The sequence below is a fragment of the Chionomys nivalis genome, chromosome 3, assembly GCF_950005125.1.
Source record: "Chionomys nivalis chromosome 3, mChiNiv1.1, whole genome shotgun sequence".
Classification (NCBI taxonomy): Eukaryota; Metazoa; Chordata; class Mammalia; order Rodentia; family Cricetidae; genus Chionomys; species Chionomys nivalis.
The window spans coordinates 13,030,292-13,055,948 of NC_080088.1; the positions used below are offsets into that span (position 1 = coordinate 13,030,292).

The following is a 25,657-nucleotide window of genomic DNA, read 5'->3' on the forward strand; positions in this document are numbered from 1 at the left end:
TCCTCCCCTCAGATGCCAGATGCAAATATCCAGTCTTCAGGTTATCAACACTTCCTTGCGCCTTGGCTACAAAGTTTTCCTACTTCCTCACAATGGGCCTTGAGCATTTGTAGGAATGACTTGCAGGACTCAAGAAAACCCATACTTGCTGTTATTGGTGTATGCTATTGTTATTGGCTATTGTCAGAAAGAACCAAATGTAAGATGCATAAAGTGTTGGGAAGGGGTGTTGGCACTTTCAGAGCTTCATTCCTGTTGCGTGTCCTACAGAGAAGACTACTCAGACATGGGTTCAAGTCAATAGAAAATCTTTATTAGTTGGCCAGCAATTATATTGGGTGTTCAGGACCCTGGTGTAGTCCCCAGACCTTTTTAGGGTGAACTTTTAAGCACAAAGTTCACATCCTGGTCTGACACATTCCAGTTAGTAAGAACAGCCAGAATCAGAACTACAGAAGCCAAAAAGCAAGGTCCATATGTTTAGGAACTTTCCCTGGACAATGAACTTTGATGGATTAGGTCTTTCTTCTGATTTGGCAGGTGGTGCTGCCTATGTGTTGGATTCCAAGGCCTGAATGATATCTCCATCATGGAGTCAGTTGTGCTAAGGTCTGGGGACCTGTAACAATGCTCATTCATGACATACCCCTGTCCCAGTGTGTATACCAATCTAGAAGCTCTCTGAATATTTTTTGTTTAGGAGGGTGTATATGTGTACTTCTAATTAACTTATGTAATTAGCAGATGAAATAGTGAATATCATTATGACATTTTCATACAAACATATCAATGTACTTCGGTCATATCCAGCCTCATCACGCTCCACCATTCTTCCTCCACTCTACACTCCCTTTTCTCTTTCTGAATAGTTTCTCCTCTGCTTTCATGTCATATAAATTTTTAAATTACATACACACACACGCACACACACACTTCCATCCATATATGAGAAGTTTATCGGTCTTACCTATTCTCAGGAGTACTGAAGGAGAGGAAAAGGCAGAGTGGATGTGACCATACAGCGGTTACACAGGGACACAGGTGGGGAAATGGGGCCCTATTGTTTTTTGCTGGCTGTGGTACTATGTGGTTCTGTGCAGACGTTAAGTTGACATAGAACTCTCCAGTCTTGGGCCCAGTGTCAGTTTTCTCATCTATTGTATTCTTGTTACCTAATAGGCAGGCATTGGAGGAAAGTGAGCAAACATTACACCAGACCTCTCAATCAGTTCTATAGTTTCTCTGAATTTAGAATTATTCCAAAATAAAAACTTTAGTGAGCCCTAAAAGTTTTTGCTTTTAGACTTCCTTTCAGGGTTCAATTAAAGATACTATGGATAGCTAAACAGGGGTAGAAATCTGATGGTAAAGATCTGAAGGGTTAGAAATCTGATCACAACAGTAAAAATCATCCATATTTCTTCATTCTTATTTCTTCTCTTCTTTCTCTTGTCTATTAATTTTCCCTTGCTCTTTCTTCCTCATTATTCCACATTGTCTCTTGTTCCACCCATTATAAATGTTCCCAGTCATATATATCCTTAAAACCAACAATGCCCTAGCCCTAGCAGGTTCCAGGGCCAGAATTCTTTTGCCCCATAGAAAATCAAATAAGGTTGTTTTTTTTGTTTTTTTTTTTTTTTTGGTTTTTTGAGGCAGGGTTTCTCTGTAGCTTTGGTGCCTGTCCCGGAACTAGCTCTTGTAGACCAGGCTGACCTCGAACTCACAGAGATCCGCCTGCCTCTGCCTCCCGAGTGCTGGGATTAAAGGCGTGAGCCACCACTGCCCGGCAAATAAGGGTTTTTTTACACACACACGCACACACAGACACACATAAACAGACGGGGGGGGGGGGAGAGAACTATTGGAGTGGTTAGTACACATCCAGTGAACTTTTTACCTGCCTGCCCAGAACCAAATTAATCACACAGAAACTCTATTAATTGCAATACTGTTTGGCCAATAGCTTAAGTGTATTTCTGGTCAACTCTTATGTCCTAAACTAACCCATCTCCATTAATCTGTGTATCGCCATGTGGCTGTGGCTTACTGGGTAAAGATCTGTCCCCCAAGTCTGCCTCTGGTGGAGCTACATGACATCCCTTAGCTCCACCTACTCTCTCCTCTTCTATCTGCTTGGAAATTCTTCCTTGCCCTACTCTGCTAAGCCGCTGGCCAAAATAGATTTATTCATTAACCAATAAAAGCAACACAGAGATAGAAGGACTTCCCTCATCAATCAGGGAAGTCTAGAAGAAAAGGTTAGTGTACTACATTTCAATCTTAGGTGGTTAGTGAAGAACTAAGGAATTTATTTCAGTAAAATTATGAATAGGGCACAGACTGTTTAAATCAACACACAATTTCTATTCTCCCAGTAAGCGTAAAGGCTGTGAGGTAACTAGGCAACCTACGGGAAGCTGATGGCCCTTGATCAGAAAGCACATACACTGGACACTGTAATTTCTATGGACCTAGGTCTGCAGTCAGACTTACTGCTCTAAGAGAAGAGACCCAGGTCTCTAAATTATCAGTTCTGGCCTATGCTGTTATCAACTGTTCTGATCGTGGGTGTTATGGGGTAACACCAGAGCAGCAGCTTGCGCAGGTAGTAATTGTATGTCCTTGGATGTCTGTGAATATCTCAAATGGGATACTTTATGCCTGGACCCAAATGCCTGCTGATAAAGATCATTGCAGGAAGGCGGATCCCTGTGCTTACCTAGGAGAGAGGAAGAAGGCATGGTAGTGGGAAACTGTTCTCACTAAACAGTTCTGAACCGTGAGAAATAATTTCCAAATACATAACAGAAAGGGAGTTAGCTACAGCAAAAACTCTCCAGCAAAGGACAACCACTTTATTCACAAAGCAATAACGCCAATAAACCTTACTGTTTGGTTTAGTCTTTATCAGATCCCTTGGTTCTGATAAGTTGCTTGTGAAAAGATGGCTGAGCAGTTACTGTATAGTGTTGCCGCTTGTAGCAAAGAACTTGAAGGGAGAAGAAATGTGCTCATCTTACAAAGCATTCTTTCAAAAAAAATTCCTGAAAGTATTTTTCAAGTAATAAAAAGTGATGCTAAACTGTGCAGACTAAGTTTCTCTCTTTTCTGACCGAGTTATTTAAATACCAAAGATTGCAATGTTTATTCTTTCTTTTAATTAATAAATGGTGCTATCAATTCTATACTTAGAGTGTATTGGCACTAATTTACAATTGCTATTGGGCAGCAAAGGACCAAAGACACCAAAATTAAGATTTAATCCAGAAAAATCTAGCAACCTCGTTTAGCACATTCCTGCAACCCACATGACCTTAGGGGGATGAACCATTGCCAGAACTGTCAACAGAGGGACAAAATGCACCTATGTCCCACTTTCTTCTGTTTCAGAGAAGAGGAGTAATGAATATAAATTGGGTCCAGTTTGATATCTTACAGCTTGCAGAACACAGACTTTGGAAACTCTTTGCTTAAATAATTGAGCCATTGATTATTTCAGGGACATAAATTAAGTCCTCCAAATTAATCTTATCAAAAACAGAAAATTATAATACTGAGATTTCCAGATAACTTTTCATTTTCTTCCATCAAATTACCTCTGCCTACAAGTCTTTCTCTTTTCAGTGAAGTGTTTATTAAACGACTAGACTCTGCCTTTCTTTAACTGCTTATAGAAACACTTCCAGATTTGCCACTCATTCAACCTTTGTGATTCAAAAACAAAATAAAAATTCCTGTAAATAAGAGTGCTTTGGATTCCGCAGTGGCTTTCTGTTTCTTAAGTGAGTTGAGTAAGAGTCTTGGAGATGAACTGTCTTCTAGGTAACACCAGTTGAGGTCCTTTGTCTGTACTTTTTACTTTTTAGAGCATTTAAGGATTTCAGAAGTGTGCAGTAGGGTCGATTGGTGCAAGAAGAGGCTTTTAAGCAACCCAAGGTTGTCTAGTGGTCTCTAGACAATGTGTGCATATTAACATCCTACCTACACTGTAGAAACACAAATGTTTGCAGCATACAACTAGGCTGCCTCAGGGACCGTCATACAATATGCCACACACATTTTGTTCTTTCCACCATTCCAATCTTTCTGGTTTGTAAGATAGCTTGCTTTGGGGTGGAGGTTATGAGCTAATCACAGAAGATGTGGGATAGATGTGCACAGTTCCCTGGCAGTAGGAATGTATTTATCCAGCAAATGAGTCGTGAACACAAATCCAGGACAAAAAATCTGGCAGGAGCGGCTGATAAGCACCAAGCCGGCTGTCATTTCAAGAACAACAAAATGGAGGTGAAGAGAGGCTGTGCAAATTGTTTGAGCTACCCAAGCTCAAGTTAGAAGGTAGTCTGGCTTCAGAAGCCATGGTTTTAAAGGTAAAAGGCAGCAGTCATGGCAGAACAAAATTGTGTGCCAGGAGCAAACATGAGGGCCTGTGAAAACTCAATACCTCTCCATCCAAAGTCCAAGCTTTAGGGAATTTCCGGTCAGATTCATGTTCTTCCAGAACATAACTGGAAAAAAAAAAGTCTGCTTTTCCTGAGGAAAAGAAACTCATCAAGAAAAAGAAATATGAAAACTGACCTGACAATTTTCATTTATCAAATTCTGCCTTTCGACCTTGCTCACTAAGGTTACAAGTGGCTATTCAGAACCTCTTTTTTTATTTTGTTTTTTCTTTTTTTTTTTTAAGAAAACAAACTGTCTTTTTTCCTTTTACATATTCCAGTTTCCTCCTCCCCTCCCATTCCTTCAACCTACCCCACACCACATCCCCCTTCCACTCCTCAGAGAGGTAAGTTTTGGAAGAAGGGTTCATTAGTCTGCACTTCGTTTCTATAACAAAATACCTGTGCTTTTATAAAGAAAGAAGGAAAAGAGGTTGTCTATCTCACAGTTTTCAAATCCAAAAGTCTAAACAGCATGACTCCACCTCTAGCAAGACCCCGTCTAGCTGTGTCTATCACATTAGTGCAGATGGAATCATGGTGAGAACACAGGTGAGAGGGAACAAGGAAAATGAGGGAGATCCTGAAAACTCTCAAAGACCTGACCACTTCCCAGCAGGCTCATCTTTTTACTTCCTAACATTCCACGCTGGTAAGCAAGCTCCCAACACATGTGCCTTTGGGTAACAGACCTTAGCCACATCCAAAATAAAGCAGGGAGGACTCATAGATGACCAAACATTGAGTGGAACACTAAACATGAAAGCCATCAAATTGTACAATGAAAAGAAAGTAATTCAGACAGGGTGGATAAAACACAGGGAGTATAGAAAGCACCAAAAGATATGGATGGCATCAGTATTCTCAGAGGTAAGGAAAGAGGCAGAAAATAATGTTTTAAAAGAAATGAAAAGAAAAAGTGCACCATTTCAACTTAATCAAGTTGGAACCATCTTGAGCAGCTGGTACCCAAAACCAGTCTTAAAGTAGCACTATCAGCATCATGACGTCATATCAACTAGGTGGAGTTCTTGTGGGGCCACATCGTCTTCCTGGAAACTTCAAAGATTACTACAGGAAAATCTACTGTTCATTGTAAAAAACTTAAAGATTATTCATATGGACATATATTCAATGAAAGATATAATATAGACAAAATAGGTAGGGAGAAAAGTAAAATTTTTGAGATATTTCTTCTTTCTGTCCCATATTAATGACTTCTAACATGAAAAAGAAACTCTGAATTTTTCTTTTAACAATATGCTTGGATTTGGAGAAGGATAGCCAATGTCCAACTTCAAATCCAGGTTTGATTTTTTAAGTGAGTTTTTATTTCTACTGGGATAGATAGATAGATAGATAGATAGATAGATAGATAGATAGATAGATAGATAGATAGATAGATGTATATATATACATATATATATATATGGGGACAGAGAATGTACATATGAAATTTTAAGTTGCAGATGACCTGTCCTCAAAAGTCAGATTTCTCTTTGTTCATTGATCCTTTCTGAATAGTTATCTTTTTCTCTTTAGACATCCAAAGTCCAAGGTATCTTGGTTTTTTGAAGACGTATATTTTCCTGCAAAGACAAGAACAAAACCCTGCCCTAACTCTTATGAGGCTTCCTTACCATCCGTACAATTGTCGCTTCTGTGGATGAGCTGTTTTTCTCTGTCTAAAGTGGTTCTTCTTTTCAATTGGAATCTTTAAATTGTGATAGTATCCATAGTTTTTCTTCTTCGATGAAAACAAGAACAAAACCCCTTCCCCAATGTAGCACATCTTCTGGTTTCTATCTGAGGTCAATACATCCTTGAAATACACCAGCTGATTTAATTCAGAAGTCTTTTCTATTATCCTATGTCTCTCTGCTACCTTTGTTTCTTTCTCATTAACGTTAGGAAAATTCAAGGTTAATAAATCATTATGCAATCTAATTCTGGGGTAATTTTCCATCCCTTTTTGTGTGTTGAACATGTCCTTTATAGTTTGATTTAACCTTTCTATAACTGCCTGACCTGTAGGATTGTTTGGTATACCTGTAATATGCTTTATATTATAATAAGCAAAAAACGGTTACATTTTCATAGAGACATAACTGGACCATTGTCTGTCTTTATTTGTGCAAGAGCACAGCTGTTGCATTCAGTTTTCTTTGTTTTATGAGGAAAAAGCCCCTTTTATTCTATGAAGCATTTTAATAAAGAATAAATTTTAAGTTGAATTTAAGGTTTTTCATTGAAGCAAATATTCTCCTTGCTCAATATACTTATTTTTGCCATTTGTAGCATGATTAATAAAAACTGAGAAACAGATATTGGAGTTCAACTTGATGATCAGAAAAGAAAAGCAACTAGTCCCTGGCTTTTACCTCGATCTCAGTCCAAAAATAGTGATCCTGCCTCCAGGAGACTGAGAGCTATCTCTTTTCATTTTATAACCCTCCATAGTTCTGGGATTAAGGCCATGCACCACTATTGCCTGGTTTCTATGGCAAGCTAGTGTGACTACGGGACTAAAGGCATGTGTCATTATGGCTACTGAGATTAAATGTGTGTGTCATTGCTACCTGATCTGTAAGGCTGACCAGTGTGGCTATTTTACTTTTCTGATCTTCAGGCAAGCTTTATTTATTAAAATACAAATGAAATTCCACTGTAGCCATTCACACATCAAATGATTTTAGACACTTTTTTATTTTAAATTACCATTTTATAACTGGAGATTCATATTATTATAAGTTTATAAATTCTTTAAAGATTTCTGTGTGTATGTAAGAATGTGTGTGTGAACATGCATATGTGTACATATGTGTGTGTATGTGTGGCAGGGTATGTTTATGTAAGTGTGTTGTCTGCAAAGGTCAGAAGAGAATGATATATCCCCTAGAGCTGGAGTAACAGATGCCTTACTTGGGTGCTGGAAAACAAACCTAGGTCCCCTTAATAAATAAATAAGTAAAAAAAAAAAAAAAGAAAAGGAAAGGAAAATTTGACATAGATATTACAGGGTCGATGACGTAAAATGAATACTGGAGGCTAGATCCATCGAAGTTTCGTTTATCTGATATAACAGAACCCGTTAAACAGGTGATTTACAAGTAGCTGTAAATTCTATGGAAATTTTTCATTTACATAAAATATTCAAACTGTATGTATTCATATATGTTTATAAAGATCACATTGAAAGACTGTATGCGAAATGCAAACAAAAAAAAAAAAAAAAAAAACAAACCTAGGTCCCCTACAAGAACAGTATGCATTCTTAACTGCTGAACCATCTCTCTAACTCAAAATTTATTAAATAAAGGCAGAATCTGAATGGTGAGTTTGTCAAGGGTACCATACAGAGCTTTCCTATAGGTTTTCAATTTTTCTTACCTATTGAATACAAGAGACCAATTGTATAATTACTTTAAAGATTTCTCTTAATAAATAAAACACGTTCCCTTAAGCACAAAAGTGAAGAAACACTTAACTTAGAGCTGTGAGCTGTATTTGAGGTGCAATGCCTTTCAGACTATTGAGGCAAACGTGCTTTTGTTTTCCTTCCTAGGGGCACTGCAATTGCCGGTATCGTGTTTGGAATCGTGTTCATCATGGGGGTCATTGCAGGAATCGCCATATGCATCTGCATGTGCATGAAGAATAACCGGGGAACCCGTGTGGGTGTCATCAGAGCAGCCCACATCAACACCATCTCCTCTTATCCTGGTAAGCAACAAGGCTCGCTTTAGAAGGATGGAACAGGCTTCTTAGGCTCTATTCCTTCAAGAAACATTAAAAAACTCTCACTGAAACAATGTCATATTTTCAGATCATTCCCAAATAAGTATAAATTGAAGCTGTGGTTTCGAACAGAGATCTGGGTAAAAAAGAAACAATTCATCTTATCTTTAAATATAGTCATACTCTCAGTGGCGGTGTCATTAACTGCAATAGCTAGTCAACCAGAATTAAGATAAATAGAAATTTCACATCCACTGTTTCTACCCGCCAATGAGTTCTGACAAGTAATTATGGAGAAAATGTGCAATCTGTCTCAATAAACTGGTTTTGAGGCAGTAGGTACATATGTCTCTCGGAAAAGTATTGAAAAAAGTTCTTAGAGTCCTCATTAAACAAAAAGTACAGCTTCCACATAATAAAATTCTCAATAAAGAGCAAAGGTTATATATTAATAATTTCACAAATACATGTTGAGAATCTTCTAGAAGTTCTACATATAACTATATTGAGTGCAGAAGATACTACATACAAAGCCCTTAATCTTGAGTTAGAGAATCTAATTAGTGTTTCTATGTTAATTTGTATATGTACCATACAACATAGAAAAGGTGAGCAGTTTCATGAACTCACAGCAACTGTAATTATCTGTTCAAATTCTGATATAGATGACTAGATGATCTCCAGGCTACATCCCTTGCTGAGAATTGAGAATTGATAGATAGGGAGAATCATTCTTCTCTGAGAATGTGGCCACTTTCAGGTTTCCCATATCCATACACATACGAGCATCACTAGCTAGAGTTTAGTAAATGTGACTACTTGAAATTGGCTCCAATAGTCTCATAGGCAGTGACACTACTAGGAGGTGTGGCCTTGAGGGTAGATGTGGCCTTGTTGGAGGAAGTGTGTTTTAGGGGTGGGCTTTGGGGTTTCAGATGCTCTCAAGTCAGGCCCAGTGTGACTCTCTCTATCCCTACTGCCTTCAAATTGGGGTGTAGAACTCTCGGCTACCTCTCCAGCACCATGTCTGCCTAAATGCTGCCATACTCCCCACCACGATGATAATGGACGAAACCTCTGAACTGTAAGCCAGCCCCACTTATATGTTTTCGTTTATAAGAATTGTTGTGGTCACAGTGTCTCTTCACAGCAATAGAAACTCTAACTAAGAGAGTAGACTATCAGAAAAAGATGAAAAGAATTGAAATTGGTAAAGGGGCATGTTGGGAAGATGTGGAGAAACTGGAGGAAGAAAGAGTGAGTAGATGCAATTATATTTTTTGTATGCCTGTACAAAAAAATAAAATCATAGAATGCTCAACAATAAAAATATAGTGAGTAAATTCTAAATTTGAAAACTTTGTAGGATATTATTTTCACATCCATATTCATGTTCCTTCTACCAGTCCGTTAAAAAAAAGAACAACACAATATACCTTCTAAGTACATCCACTTCCAATCCTTCCTTTATCTTTACCCTTTTCTGCTCAACTTGAAGAAACACAGTTCAGATGGGTGTAGGAATAACATCTCCATTTGCCCTTTCTTCTTTGGTATTCACTCACTGTTGTGTCTTCTTCCACTTATCTACCCTTATTTGGTTGGTCATTCACGCCGCACGTTAAAACAAATTATATGATAATGCTCCATTCCCAAACTGCTATTATGCCCTTATGATTTATTTACTCATTGGACATAAAATATCTAGTCACTACACAGAAATGAACATGCTGAATGATACATTTCTTTTCTTTGCTCGTGACACATTTTCTCATCTCTCATCTCAAGGCTTTGCCTTGCTCACTTCATTCAAGACTTAGATTAAAGGTCAGTTTGCCCTTTCCCACTTCAGCATCTGACTCCTTGTTCTGATCCACTTTTTTCCATGGTACCTTTTGTCTTCTAAGAGACCATGTATTGTACTTTTGACTGTCTATCTCCTTTTAAATTGTAACTCTATTAGACAGGGATCTTGATCTATATCTTTTATATCTCAGACTGAATCCATACTGAGGACTCAGTAAACCTGACCAGTGAATTGACACAACTCACAAGACTTGATTTTGTCATTTGTCAATATCCAGGAAGCCGACCTAAAGCTCTGCCTAGGAATATGTACGTTTTACTCACTAAAAAAAGCATTATGAATTCAGATATTCCCTTTATGCTAATAATATTGCTGTGGATAGTATAAATATATGGATACTAAGAAAACTTAAAATGAACTACATTTTATTCTTCACTCTCTCCATCAGTACTCCCCTCCCAGGCCAATCTATAACCCAGGAAAACGATGGAAAGTCAAACAGAGACATTAATTTGAGAGAAAGTAGAAACTGTTTTGCAGGTAGGCATTTTAAGTGTACATTGGCTTGGTCAATAAAGGAAGACACAATTTAATTAATGTTCATTTTAAAACAGTGTCCGATACAATATTCTGTTGCTGTGAAGAGATACCATGATGGCTGCAGCTCTTATAAAAGAAAGTATTTAATTGGGTCTTGCTTATACTTTCAGAGGTTTAGCCCATTAGCAACACGGCAGGCAAGCCTGGCAGCATGCAGGCAGCAGTGAGAGCAAGTCACTGGGCCTACCTTAGACATTTGAAACCTCAAAGCCCACCCCCAGTGACACACTTTCTCCAGCAAGGCCACACCTGCTCCAACAAAGCCACATTGCCTAATGCTTTACTAGTGCCACTCCCGGGCAACCAAACATTCAAATATCTGAGTCCATGGGCCTGTTCTCATCCAAACCATCGCAAACAGTTCAAGATATCCCGTGAAGCATTTTGCATTTTATCTTTCTGCATATTAAAACTTGAAATAAATTGTAAGATTTAAAAATTTTTATTTTTATCCATGTGTATGTGTGTAGAAAGAGTATTAAATGTCCATAAACACGGGTGCCACAGAGGCCAAAGGCTCTGGATTCCTTGGGTGCCTCCTGACATGGGTTCTGGGAATCACCATTTGGAGTCTCAACCATTGGGCAATCTCTCCAGCACTGACATCTTAAGATGATTTTGAGACGTCATTTTAGCACAAAGGGATGTGTTTGTAACCTGGGGTTTGAGGCATCTGTCTTGTGCTTCATTTATTCTAGGGAATCACAGCTCCTTTGCGTGTGCCCCTCTGAGGATAAAACACTTCCCTACATGTAATAATGCTCTGTCAGAGGTTCACAGCCTGAGTCTTAGGATAAGAGAATACCTCTCAAGTGGAAGAGCATTCTTGTTAAGGGGCTGAGGGGTGAAGCAATCACTCTGTGAACAGAGTGAATCAGAACACTACTGGGGGATTGTTTTGTTTTATTTGTTTGTTTTTTAATTCAAGTTTCTGCAAAATGTTTGCAGGGACCAGTCATTGTTTGCGCATAATCTCAAACCCACTATGATTGGTTGGTTAACTGAGGTACTCCAGCTGAGATGCTGACCCTAATTGTTATCCAGCCTTCTGGAACATTCTGCGGTTTGGTTTTTAACAGGTGTGAGTGCAGTCATCTCCCTGTTTCACAGTTCCAGAGAGGCTGAGCTTTCCTCTTGGTTCCCCAAATTTCTTTCATGCTCCATAAAATCTCCAGCCTATACTCTTTAAAATCCCCTGGAATTACTGAGACCTCAACACTGGGTGCTAGAGATGACTTGGGAGTTAAGAGCACTGGCTGCTTTTCCAGGGAAATGGGGTTTCGTCCCTAGCACCTGTATGGCTGATCACAACCCTCTGTAACTCCAGTTGCTAAGGAACAAATTCCTGCTTCCAACCTCCATGGAACTCTTGTGGGTCACAGTCATTCATGCAGGCAAAACACGCATTTACAGAAAGAGAGAAAGAAGAAGTCGCTGCATGCACTTCCTCACTCACACCACCAAGGGCAGCCCACGGGCCTAGCTCTTTATGTGGAAAGCTCTTGTCATGCTTCCTTAGAAACCACACACTCATATTAAAGGAATTTTCTGGGCAGGCAACTTGGCTCTGTAGGTAAGGGCATTGGCCAAATAAGCCTAATGACCTGAGTTTGATTCCCAGGGCCTGAGATGAAAAGAGAAACCTGGCTCCTGAGAGCTGTCATCCGACTGGTGTGTGTGCTGCGCCATGACAAGCACACTCACTAAATCGCTAACAGAATAATTTTAAATGAAATAATTTTAAATAGATAATACATTTAAATAGATAAAAGAATAATGTGTAATTTTTTATTGATACTGGAAATGTTCTGTATAAGATAATAGTGCAACAATGAATTTGCAGATGCAAGTCATGCAAAGAGAAACAAAATTGATACAGTGATGATCAAGACCGCACCCTAGCAACCTGTTTAGCTGTGTAAGAACCAAAAGGTGAAGTGGAAAAGCTTCCATTGCTGTTCTATTAATTACACAAACAAAACTCATGCTGCAGCAAAGTTGTTTGTGTTGTTTAATGTATTAGTTACTTTTTTCTATTTATATGATAAAACATTATGACCAAAGCAACATGCAGAAGTAAGGGCTTATGGTTCTAGACATATAAGAGTCCATTGGGTCATGGAATCATGGCTGGAGGCAGGAGACAGCAGGCACAGTTGAGAACTCATTAGCCACACACAGGAAGCAGAGAAAACACACTGGTAACCATGTGCAGCTTTGAAACGTCAAAGTCGGCTCCTCCAGCAAGGCCACACTTCCTAAGCCTCCCAAACAAGACTACCAACTGGGCACCAAGTAATCAAATGCCAGAGTTTTTTACTGGGGTTGTCAAGTACAAAGGGTATCGTGATCATATAAAACCTTAAAGCCTGACCTTACAGTACACTTCCCTCCAACAAGGCCATACCCACTCCAACAAAGCCACACCTCACAATAGTATTACTCTCTATGAGCTAATAGGGTCAACTATATTCACACTACCACACCTGTTCATTCCCTCCTCTACCCTAAAATCCCCTCAGCCTGTGTATTTACCAACCCTCTCACCCAGCAACTCCTTATCCTCCTTATAATCTGACTCTTCTCTAGGCTCCTCCACCTGCTATTTTATGTTTTATTTCTTCTCTATTCCCCATTGTTTTTCTCTCTCTCAGATAGCCTTGGGCATGTGCAGTCTGTTGGCCATGTTCAGCCGACTTCTTTTTCTCTCGGCTCTAGACTCCTCCAGATGCCTATAAATGTTCTCTCTCTCTCTCTCTCTCTCTCTCTCTCTCTCTCTCTCTCTCTCTCTCTCTCTGTCATTCTAGCTCCCTCTTATATCTACAATAAAAACCTTCCCTTTAACCAGACCATGGAAGAGTCATACCATGAGTTTATACAGGGGTGTCTCATATTGGCCACCACATATGAATTGTGTGATGAAGTAGAGAAACAGGATTTTACTTTAACATGGATCAAGAAAATAGAGATGGAACTAGATTTCTTCCAGAGAGAACTGTAGCTCATGATATCTTGTATTTTAGCAATAAATATACTTGTATAATATAAAAGGGGGAAATCGGTAGATGTAGAGTGCAGGAGGCACTATTAAAGATCAGAGTCTTTCCTGGGGGGATGACTTCGTGTGTGATGAACTTAAGGACCTGAGTTTAATCCCTCTGACACAAATGAAGTTAGAAGGAAAGAACCAACTCAGTTGTCTTCTGACCCCATATGTATGCCAGAGCCCACAATGTTCAAATATACATCACACACATACATAATCATGTATTTAATTTTTAGAAATAAGAGTCTGAGCATGAAAGAGTAGAATCCCATATATAAGTAAGGAGTACTCTCTTTCTCCTAGAAGCAGTAGATTTGGTGGTCAGATATGAGAATCTTTTCTTCACTTTGTTCCTCTTTTCTCCATGAAATAAGAACCCAGTCTTTTGCTGAGAGTCAAGAGGTATAAGGATAAGCTTGAGGGGAAAGAGAGTGAGGAGAGCATGAAACCCACCTCAGGATGTGGGGTGTGTAGAATGCCTGCTGTAGAACATGCTTTCTAAGCAACACCACCAGACAGCACATCTAAGAAAAGGTCACTGTTTTAAACTGAAATCAGGCTACGTGGCTGTTTTCTTGTCTAGCAGTATTAAGCTCTTACATACACATAAAGGTAATTTAAATGTTGGACTTAATCAGAGTCTGGGTGCTTCCAGGCAGTCATGTTGCTAGAATTGTTATATTCAGAGCCTATGCCCTGGCAGCCCTAACAAGCTATGCTCAGCCATCAGTCCTCAATGGGCCAATTAAATAGACAATCACGAAAAGCAAAACAAGAGTATCTATTCATTGTGACCAGACTGGGAAGAGGGAAAATATAAAGGGAGCCAAGGATCTCTCCCACTCACCATCAGTCCATCCTTAGGCATCTAATATGAGGATTAGATTTAAATAGAGAACAAGAAATATACACAGCTTAGCAGTCCTGGCCAAGGTGTGGTCTCACCATCATTGACCCATTCTTGTCTTGGCTTCAGTCTTTCCTACAAAGTGACATCATGACTTGTCAAAATTGTGTGAAACCTCTTTTCAGGAGACAAGTTCCTCCTCTGGCTGAGATCAGGCTTCATCCTTGGCCTCTCAGCTAAGGATCCCTGGGGGGAAATTCCAATTCCTAGCCATCCATGTCTTGACACAGTGATAGTCTAAGAAGACTCACACATGTCTCTCTTTAATCATTCCTTCCACCATGGTTACTATAGTGACAGGACGATATAAGAGCCTGGACAACAGATGCAAAGGAGTCATTTGAGTAACGGCTCATAAATACCAGCTGATAAAGGGCAAGCAAACAGAAGAGAGGGACATAAATTTAAATAGTTTTCTTTGATTTGCCCTCAATATGTTGCAAATCAACATAAGGACCAAGCTTAGTGGAATGAATAGACCAGAAAAATAAAAAACAGAAATCATATTTAAAATAATGATTTATAAAATATGACTACAATTACTAATGACAAGGGGAGAAAGGGACGGTTAAAAGCAGAAATGTCACAGGGACGAGAGGCAGGCTCACATGGACATTTTAGAGGCCAGGAATGGTAGCAGATGTGGGAGTGGATCAGTAGCCATGGATCTTATGCTAAGTCCTCAGTAAACACATATGTGGGACAGGACAGGTTTCAGATCTCTGTAAGATATAGAAATAAACAGAGGTAAAAAGTGTTAGATTCCCATGGCTTGAGTCGTTGAAAAGAGCTCAGATATTTAAAAAGAAAATAGGATCATGGTTTGAAAAATGGCTTTAACATCACAAGCATGTATATGTTCTGGCCCTGCAGGTTGTAGGATGAGAAGAAAAATCATAATTCTGGTTTGATAGTGAGGCAGAGCAATCCATCTTTTGCAGGAAAATCAGATACTTAAATATCAGTATTGTTGTTATGATATATGTTTCTGTGATATTTGTGGGTGCTCGTGTCTCTTTACACATATGAAGGCCAGCCGGGCGGTGGTGGCGCACGCCTTTAATCCCAGCACTCGGGAGGCAGAGGCAGGCGGATCTCTGTGAGTTCGAGACCAGCCTGGTCTACAAGAGCTAGTTCCAGGACAGGCTCCAAAACCACAGAGAAACCCTGTCTCGAAAAACCAAAAAAAAAAAAAAAAAAAAAAAAAAAAAAAAAAACACATATGAAGGCCAGAGGACAACTCTTCTAGTTTTTGGTGAGTTCTGGGGATCAAACTTAGTTGCCAGGTTTCTGGGGGCAAACACCCTTATTACCTTGAGCCATTTTTCAATGCAAAAATCAAATTTTTAATTTGAAACAAATGTGAAACCATTGTTCACATCCATACACTTCAGATAACAGTCTTCCATTTTTCTTCCTTCCCCTGACTCAAAACTCCTCTGAGCCTGTAGCAAATCCCTTCTCAAGAGCTCACATTTCTGTGAGCAATGGACACTGTTAGGACTGTGAGGTGGCTGTAGCTGATAAAGGGCCAGCTGTTTGCTGGCCAACCAGCCTAGCTCAGTCAATGGTGAGCTCCAGGTCCTAGTGACAGAACCCATCTCAGTGAGTGAGCAGGGGACACTTTTGGTTGATCTACACACACATGCATGCATGCACACAGCTCAGAACAGACATGGTTGGAAGAGAATGTCTTCATTCCTTAGCTGAAGGGATGAAAAACCAACACCTAGGACTTTTCTATGCCCAGCTCTGTTTCCCACAGAGCACACAGCAAAGTGGGTGTGGGGAGCTTGGAAAATTGGGCAAACTATGTGTGCAAAGCCCTCCTGCATTACAAGTATGTCGTCCTAGAAGACTGTCTTTCTCATGGTGAAACGAGGATGCAGGACATGAGTTGACTTGTTCTGATGTTATCTGAGAGGAAGGGGAAAGCATCCTGGACTTATGTGGAGGAGAAACAGCTGTATTTGCATGATGTGTCAGAGGGTGGGGTTGTGGGAATACCGCCAGCCAATCAGGAGCCTTTGTGTAAACTTTCCACTCTGGGTGGAGAGCATGAGGAAGGAATAGAGAAGAGTTGCCTTGCCGCAACAGTACTAAATCTTGCATGTAAAAAAGTGTATACAAGTATATAAACTATGTGCATAGAACACCACACATACACACAAACACACATACATACAGGCAGGCATGTGCATACACACATACATACACACTATGTGATTCACTGGTACTACCAGATAGTAAGTCCATTTAAAATCAATAATAATTATGATAAACCATGTCTGGTACAGATACACCCACCTGGTTCATAGGGACAGAGCAAGTACATTCTCTAGCAGATATATAACAATGTGAATGGTAAGAATTATTTAATAGGCTTAGATATTTAGATATTTGGCTTAGCCAAGATAAAAATCTTAAAAGAAAAACAAATTTCACTAAATGTACCAGACACAAAACTGTGATCCACACCTCGATAATCCTAGCCTTCAGAGGAGAGTTGAGGCAGGAGGATCAGAGCTAGCCTGGGCTAGGTTCTAAGTTTCTGTCAGCCTACACTTCATAGAAGTATCCTCGCTCAAAAAAGTATAATTATATAAAATAAGCAGGGTAAACTCAAAAATAGAATGGTTATGAATCACATATGTGAAAATAAGACTGATTTTATACTTTCAAATCACAGATAAGTAAAGGTAAAAAAAAACATTTTGTTATATACAACTTTAAGCTTTGGAATGTCCAAAATTATGTAGTAAAATAATCAGCCTTGAAAAATTACTCTGTTTTGTAATTTGTTTGGATTTGGAGATAAAGCCTCACTAAGAAGTCTTGAGTCACCTGGATCTTCCTGTGTAGACCAGGCTGGCCTAGAGCTCCCTGTGTAGACCAGGCTGGCCTTGACTTCACAGAGATTTGCCTGTTTGTATCAACCCTTTGGATTAAAGGTGTGAGTCACCACACCCAGTTGACAAATTATTTTTAAAATGAAAACGTGTAATTTATGTGTTTGTTGCTTTGTTGTTCTTAACTCTAAGAGATCAGTTTATAAGTTACCAGACTGAAAGAAAGGTGAGTAAATACATAAACTACCTAGTCTGAGTTCCAAGGAACACAATAGAATATGGATGCTGCAAATTTCAGCCTTGATCAGAGAAATGATGGATAAAATAGCCATGTTTTCTCATTTATGAATTTTCTAATACCAAATGACAGACTGTCTGTGCCATGTCAGTGTCTTTCGTAAATAGATTCACCATGGCCTACATTTGCAAATAATAACACTTAAGCACTGTTTAATTCAGAAGATTTCTAGAATTTTAATCCAAAGGAATCATTCCCAGCAATAAAGTCTCCTGTGAGAAGATGCTTGTCAGTCATTTATAATCACAAAGATGTCCCTCTCGGAGTAGGTAATGTAAGGTGGAATAATACACACCCAGGAATAATGAAACATTGGTGTGATTACACAGCAACCCAAGCAGTGCCATGATACAAGGTGGCAAAGATGGCGCCATTGTATGTGACTGCAAAGGTGTGAATGCCCCAGAGGTATTGGAGTAACACCTCATTATCAGGTGACAAAATTCAGGATGATTTTCTTCTGCATCCATATTTTCTGCCCATTTTGAAATATTGTTTGAGTGTGTTGAAAACATTGGCCCTCTTGTATTTAACAGAGCCAGGAAATGGGCACAAAATCCCACGAGAATGTGTTTGGTCTTCCCAAGAATTACTCCGTAGAGACAGAGTGTACAGTCAGGCTGGTATGAAGGAAGGTTAAAAAAGCTTAGAGCATCTCTGCTGGTGTTGTCACTTAGCCCACTTCCCTGACTGATGAAAGATCTTGTCTCCCCCATGCACTAGGGAGCACCTTCTCAGCAGAGTAGGGCTCTCTCTGGGAATAAGCCACTCACTTGGGGGGAATCCATATTCCTATTTTCTCTTTTCCTTAATTCTCTTTCCTCACTTCCTCTGACTATAGGGAGGTCAGTACATAACTCCAAAGAGCAGGGTCTTTGTAAAAAGAGGCACACCAGAGGGATTCAGGAAAAACATTGCTTCCATGTTCATAGTGGTTGAGGTCTCCTGTGTGCACACATGTGCCTGTTAGTGGTTGAGACCTATGTGCACATGTCTGTTAGTGGTTGAGGCCTCCTGTGTGCACTCATGTGCCTGTTAGTGGTTGAGGTCTCCTGTGTGCACTCATGTGCCTGTTAGTGGTTGAGGTCTCCTGTGTGCCTGTTTATCGGAAAGCTGTCAAGTCCGTGGGGGAAGAGCAGTTTGCTGAAATGCTAGCTATTTTCTGCTGTCATTGCAATGCCAAAATCTTGGTGATTTCGTCTCATTACTGTGACATTAGTCTTGAGATCCATGCTACATTCATAGTGATCAGTTAAGGCCTGTCACTTCCCAAGTAGGCTCTGGGTCCTGGGGGTGATTTTATTTTTGGTTTATCATCATGAAGACATGGATGAATTTCAGCTCCCAGGTGGCTCTCTTGCTCCCCTGCAGACCGAATTAGGATCACTACAAAACAAGCATGCAGGAGAAATTACTATCAAGTATAGTAAATGTGGTTTATTTAATGCGGTAAAATACATTACAGTAAACAAAATTAAGACAGATTTTCTGGGAATACTTCATCTCCATTACAAAACTTGTTTCCTGCAAGTTCTGGAAGCCCTTGTGCTGGTTGCCCAGTGCTTTCTTCTCTAATTTCACCCTCTTACACCTTCCTGCTTTCTCAATGACCTATACTCAGCCACTTGGTATTTTGTGAATACTTCCTCCTTGCTGTCATAAAGGTCTTCTAATTCCTGTCACCTCACCTTTCTGCAGTCTGCCTCTCCCTCTGAGGGAGTAATTTCACCAAAGCATATTCACTAATCTATTTTTCTAAGTACCACAGAGATGCTTTCTCATCCATGTTACACAACACTAGTCCCAGCCATGGTCATGAAACCAACCAGCACCCAGCAACACAGAGGTGGATGGAATGTGGTCCACAGGCAGTAGAATCGCATCGAGTCAGAACGGAGAACTAGGTTACACTGTTTGGGAGGAAATGGTGCGGTAGGAGGGCATCCTAGTAAGGGAATTCAGCCCTTCTCAGAAAGACATCGTGGCTCCTATTTGTGATTCCTAGATTTTATATGGAAACCTAACATCATCTATGACATGAAAGCAGAACTCAAACAAGGTGTGTTGACAGAGGTTTCTGTCCTGCCCGGTCCCACAGTCGTTCAGTCCCAAAGAAATACACAGAGGTCTACATTAATTATAAACTGGTTGGCCTATTAGCTCAGGCTTTCTTATTAACTCTTATAACTTACATTAACCCGTTATTTTTGTCTACATTAGCCACATGGCTTGGTACCTTTAATCAGTGAGGCATTTTTATCTTGCTTTTTTTGAGTCTGGGTTGACTGTAGACTGACGGGGTTTTTTTTTTTTCCCCCAGAATTTTTTGGTTTTGGTTGCCCTGCCTCTACTTCCTGCCTGGCTACTGGCCAATCAGCATTTTATTAAAATAATACATGTAACAGAATACAAGACCATTGTCCCACAGCACAGCAAAGGAGAATAAAGGGAGGGTGGAGCGTATGGAAGAACATATTCAGTTTACCATATGCATTTGTATGAAAATGTCTTTTTATAAACAGTATTGGGCTCATTGAATAATATACAAGGAAAACTTGTAAAAAAATGAATTTTACAATTTCTTTCCTAAGAATGCCGCAGCACTGACATCAAGGCCAGCATGCTAATGGTGAACCCAGCTCCCAGCCTCCTTTTCCAGGTCTCTCTTTCTCCATATTCTGATGAAATACACACACCCTCCTGCTTCTTTGCTTTCAGCCAAGCTCAAGTTCCCTCTGCATCTCCACTCTCTGCCCCTGCAGCATCCTATTTCCAAGCAACTTTCCATAAGCTCCAACTCCAAATGCCCTCACCAGGGTAGCACCTTACAGAAAACACATCTGTTCAACCATACCTGTGCACATTCTAAACAAATACTAATAGTTTGGGAAGCAAAGGGTATTTCCCTTCTCAAAGTAGCTAGCACACTGGTTTAAAACAGTAACTGACGAATTTACTAAATGCCTGGTTTGTTTTCCTTTTCTTTCCAGTGGCGCCACCCCCCTACACGTACGACCACGAGATGGAATATTGTACAGACTTGCCTCCACCGTACTCTCCGACCCCTCAAGCTTCAGCCCAGCGCTCCCCACCCCCTCCTTATCCTGGAAATTCAAGGAAACATTCCTCCCCCCACAACAGAATATGTGTTAATTAGCAATTTTTGCCAGAATGGAATGCCTTAATTTAGAAACATGCCAAACAAATGATTGTCTACTGGTTGAGGACAGATAATATCTCAGGCAGAATGCCCATGTGGATACCAGGGGTCCTACCCTGCTCAGAGTTGACCCTAGGTGGAGATTTATGCTTGGTTCTCTGCAGTCACATATTAAGGGATCTACTGGTCCACTCAAGGATGATCAGAATAGAGCAGTGCACTTGGCAGGCCATCTGCTAATCATGCTGTGTTAGAACTAGCTGAAGGAAATTTTAACATTTATCCTGGAATAAAGAAGAACAGAGGGTAGATAGTCTGAATTATATCAGGAAGCAGGTGTATTCCATATAGCTTTAGTAGAACAATAATTGCTCATTATTTTGTTTGTCCACAAAATGCATTATGTGCCTTCAAGTCTATTCTGTGCCAGCACCAATAGAGGCACCGGATAGAAGAAGCCAGAAGGAACTTTTGGTTTTAGCACAGGCTTACCTCATCTTGTTGCACTTTGTCCTTTTGCACTTTTCAGGTGTTGCATTTTTTTACACCATGAAGGTTCATGGTAACCTTGCACCAAACAGTATCATTCACCCAGCAGTAGGAGCTCACATCCTATCTTTGTATCACATTTGGTAATTCTCACAAAGTTTCAAATGCTGTTATTGCTGTTATTATGTCTGCTATGGTGATCTGTGATTGGCTAACAGTTGATACTGCCATAGTCGTCTTCTGTTTTGTTTTAAGCTCTGTCCCTATAAGACAGTGAGCTTAGTACATTCATAAATATTCTGTGCACTGTGTCTGCTCCACTGAAAAACTCCTACCCTTACCCTTTCTTCCCCCTCCATTACCCTCTCTTTTCTGATAACAGTATTGAAATTGGGCATATTAGTAAGCCAACAATGACCTCTAAGTGTGGAAGCTAAAAGATGAATATAGCTCTTGCTTTAAACTCAAAGCTGAAAATAATTCATCTCGGTGAGAAAGGCTTGGTAAAATCTGGGATAGGCTGAAAGGTTGGTGTCTTAGCCCAGTTCATAAACTTAGCTCTAAACATAAATGGGGATTTCTTGAAGGAAACTAAACTTATCTCTTTCCAAGAACATGTAAAGAAAGAGAAAGGTGACCCATTGTTCATAAGGAGGACTCTTTAGTTGTATGGGTAGCAGATCAAAATATCCACATTCCCTTAAGTCATAAAGCTTAATCCAGAGTTAGGACTGAACTCTCTTCCTCCCACAGAGGTGGGCAGGGGAGAAAATGCTGTAAGAGAGAGATTTGAAGGTCACAGATCAGATCCTGAAGTGAAGGAGAGGAGCTTCCTCTCCAACAGCAAAGTAAACAGTGAGGCAGCAGACACTGATGTGTGGACCTCAGTCTGTTCTCCCACAGACCAAGTTAGGATCGCACATAAAGATGGTTACAGTAAAATGAAGGCTAGAGGAAAGTAAAGGGCCCTACTGTCGGCAGACAAGTAGAACTTTAGAACTTCCACACTCAGCAGAAAGAAGCCATCCTAACTCCAAAGCCTTAAAACATAGGCTGCCTTTCTTGTTAGTGTCTATGACACAGATGGCAACCTTCATATAAAGCCAATACCCAATGTTCATTTATTAGTCAAAAATCCTTAAGAATATACTAAATCAGGGGAGGGGAAAAAAGAATATGCTAAATCTACTTAGTCTATATATAGAACAAGCAAGTCAATTTTCAATGTAGTCTAATGAATATTTTAAGCCAAGTGTTGGAATTTACTGCTCAGGGGAAAATAAGATTCTTCAAAATGTTACTGCTCGTTGACAAGAACTCACATGGAGATGGAGAAGAGACAAAGATGTTTTCATGTTACTCATGTCTAAAGCCTACTGTGTCCCATAGACTATGGGTAACTTCACCTTTCAAGCCTTACTACTTAGGAACTGCCTTTTATAAGGTCATGGCTGACATAAAAATGGGATCTTCTGGAGGTTTGACAAAATACATTAGAGGCATCCTGGAAAAAACTTGCCATTGTAGAAGCCATTAAAATCATCCACGATTCATGAAAACAGATCAGGATATCAATATTAATATTCATCTTGGAAGAAGTTGCTTTCAACCTTCGTGCATAATTTTGGCAGTTTGAAGACTTTGGTGGTGGAAGAACCTACAGATATGGTAGAACCACAAAGAAACCGAATTAGAGATAGAATTTAAAGATTTTTTAACTCAATTACACCTCGTAATATCACTGCCAGATAAACAATTGCTCCCTATAAGTGAGCCCTGAAAAGTAGTTTCTTTGGGTGAAATATACTCCTGGAGAAAGGTGCTGTGGGCAGGGATGAGATGGTAGTAGAGGGTTTACTTTTAAGTCATTTGATAAGTCAGCAGCAGAATTGGAGATGACTACAAATTTGAAGGAAGATACGCTGTTTACTAAAAGCTACCAAAGAGCATCACACGCGGCAGAGAAGCCTTTTGTAGACAGCAGGCTTCCCTGTCATTTGAAGGAACTAACAGCAATCCAGCGAGCGTCAGCAACCACCAAGCGAGTCACTAAACAACTCACACCACCAACAACCAAAAAGATGTGCGTATGCTGAAAGCTCGGTTGCTAGCTGCCTTTTATCAACAATAAAATATTTTTAATACAGGTGTATACATTACTTTGAAGAAACTTAGTAAATACAGTCTAAACATAACTTTAATGTGTGCTGGGAAAGTAGAAAGTATTCTTTTGTGAAATCTGTGATTTTCTTGTGAAATTTGCCTTACAAGAAACACAGGCAGCTTCACTGGGGATATGGAAGAAGTGTTACTGATATGGGTAGACAATCAACCGAATGCTCTCTCTGAGATACACCTGAAAAAAATAAAAAAGCAGTTGCAGCAGCATTATTGTTGACTAGAAATTTTGTGAAGGTCCCTGCCATCCCACCAAGATTCCAAACAAAATCTAGCTATGCAGTAAAGAAATATTCTAGAAAGAATTTATAAAATAAAGAGCAGACTAGTGCTTTCAGCTTCTATTTTTTTTATTATGTTTTAGGAGGATGTAAAATGACCAGTTGTATTTCCAGTAGATTAATCTTATTCACTAATTGGATTATTTAAACAAAATGAAAGGTGCCCAACAGGTTCTGGAAGCTAAAATCACCTTAGTTATTACAAACCCCTCCTAAAAACCCCTTGGCTTTAGTAACTAGTGTGATGAAGTTGCTCTAACTATGGAATAAATGTTGAGAACCATATTCCCAGAGATTTTATATCAGTAATAAAATGCCAGAATTTGACCATATACAACAGACTTTTTTAAAGGGGGAAATAAAATTTGATTTCTTTCTATAGAAATATGCTCAAATGTAATAGCCATTTTTTTGCATTTTATAAACTTTAAATAATCTATTCTTTTAGAAAAGTTACATAATTAATGGAAAAGGTAAGGAGGCACCCTTATCTTTTATGCAAGTACAGATTTTTATGAAGTGGCTTTAAATGAAAAGGCAGTCAATAAATAATTCAAATGTGCTATAGTCTACTGCCAGTGGCCTTAACATTTGTATTTTTATGTAGGTCCTTCTGTGTGCTTTTAAACTGTTTGCTGAACCATGGGTATAGATGATGAGACCTTTCTGTCTCTTTAGAAGGAAGCCTAAAACATTTAATCCAATATCATGATTAAAATTCATTGACATTCCAAAATTACACTAAGACTTGGTAAATAACCAAAAGAAATAGTTGGGAAACACTATGAGTGAGCAGTGGCTTTTGTGGTAACAAATAGCTATATCAGAAACGTGTTGATCTGACTGAACCTGGTCTGCAGTGAGGTATTACCGCTCGATTTGTTTGGAATGACTTGCTTGGCTTAGGCGAGGATAATCTTAGGAAGATGAGAAGCCTTCAGAGACTCCTGACTGTTCTGCTGAAAGGCTCCATGTCTCGCAGGAAGTATTAGCATCGTGTTAACAGTCCACAGGCTTTAATTTATTTTTCCCACGCAAATTTGATTAGTCTCTACTCCTCTACAGCTATAATTCACAATGCCAAACTCTCTGGGATTTGAGCATGTTGTTTGCGAATGCACTGCACGTTCCTAAGGAAAAATGAAGAGGCAAGGTTGTTGAAATGGAATACTCATCGCCGCGCTAATGTAGATCCACCACGTGCCTCCTATGTTCTATAAGTATTACCTGCCCAGGAACCATTTCTGTCCACACCATCTCTCTTCAAGTGGTTTATGGCTTCCCCTAAGGTATAGCACAAGCCTATACATTTATAAAAGATGAAGGATTTTACTGTTCTTATTTAGTGTCATAATACCGTAAACAAACATATCATAGATGTTTAAAGTTCACTGATGTATATGGAGGAAAACAATATTTGATGTAAAATTTTGGATTATGATTATTTAAAAACTAACATTTGCTATGGCTAAATTGTTTATCATAAGGAATAAAATGAAAGAATTTACTGTAGCAAGAGCCTCATTTTAACTGTTTGTTGTCATTCTTCTTTTCTGTTTCTGCTGACTTGGTTCTTTTTCTCTGCACTAGAAATAGATACGGACCCACACTGACTTTTAATCCTGTCTCTCACCTGATTTGAGGAAGCCTATTTTACCAGTGATAGCTAAATTTCTTCTCTATGAAATATAAATAATATAATGGGTGTCAATGAGTTTTCTGAAAACTAGATGAATATATGCAAAAATTCTAGTTTGGAGCCTGAGACTTAGAAAATATACTCTCCATATGAGCCCAAATTAAATTTTAAATATGCAATAAAATAACAGCCTCTAGACCTGTACATTTGGATTTAAATG

General features: G+C 39.4%; 1 protein-coding gene across 2 annotated transcripts in view; it reads left to right on the plus strand.

Annotated features, from left to right (window-relative positions):
- The window catches only part of Cyyr1 (cysteine and tyrosine rich 1), a 97,638-nt gene extending 72,339 nt beyond the window's left edge, over positions 1 to 25,299 (plus strand). For both annotated transcript variants that reach the window (XM_057765725.1, XM_057765726.1), the window contains 2 exons: positions 8,011 to 8,168; positions 20,681 to 25,299. In XM_057765725.1, the coding sequence (XP_057621708.1) occupies positions 8,011 to 8,168; positions 20,681 to 20,847 (325 nt within the window). In that variant the 3' untranslated portion in view covers positions 20,848 to 25,299. The remainder of the gene's footprint in view (positions 1 to 8,010; positions 8,169 to 20,680) is intronic.
- Positions 25,300 to 25,657: the final 358 nt, after the last annotated feature.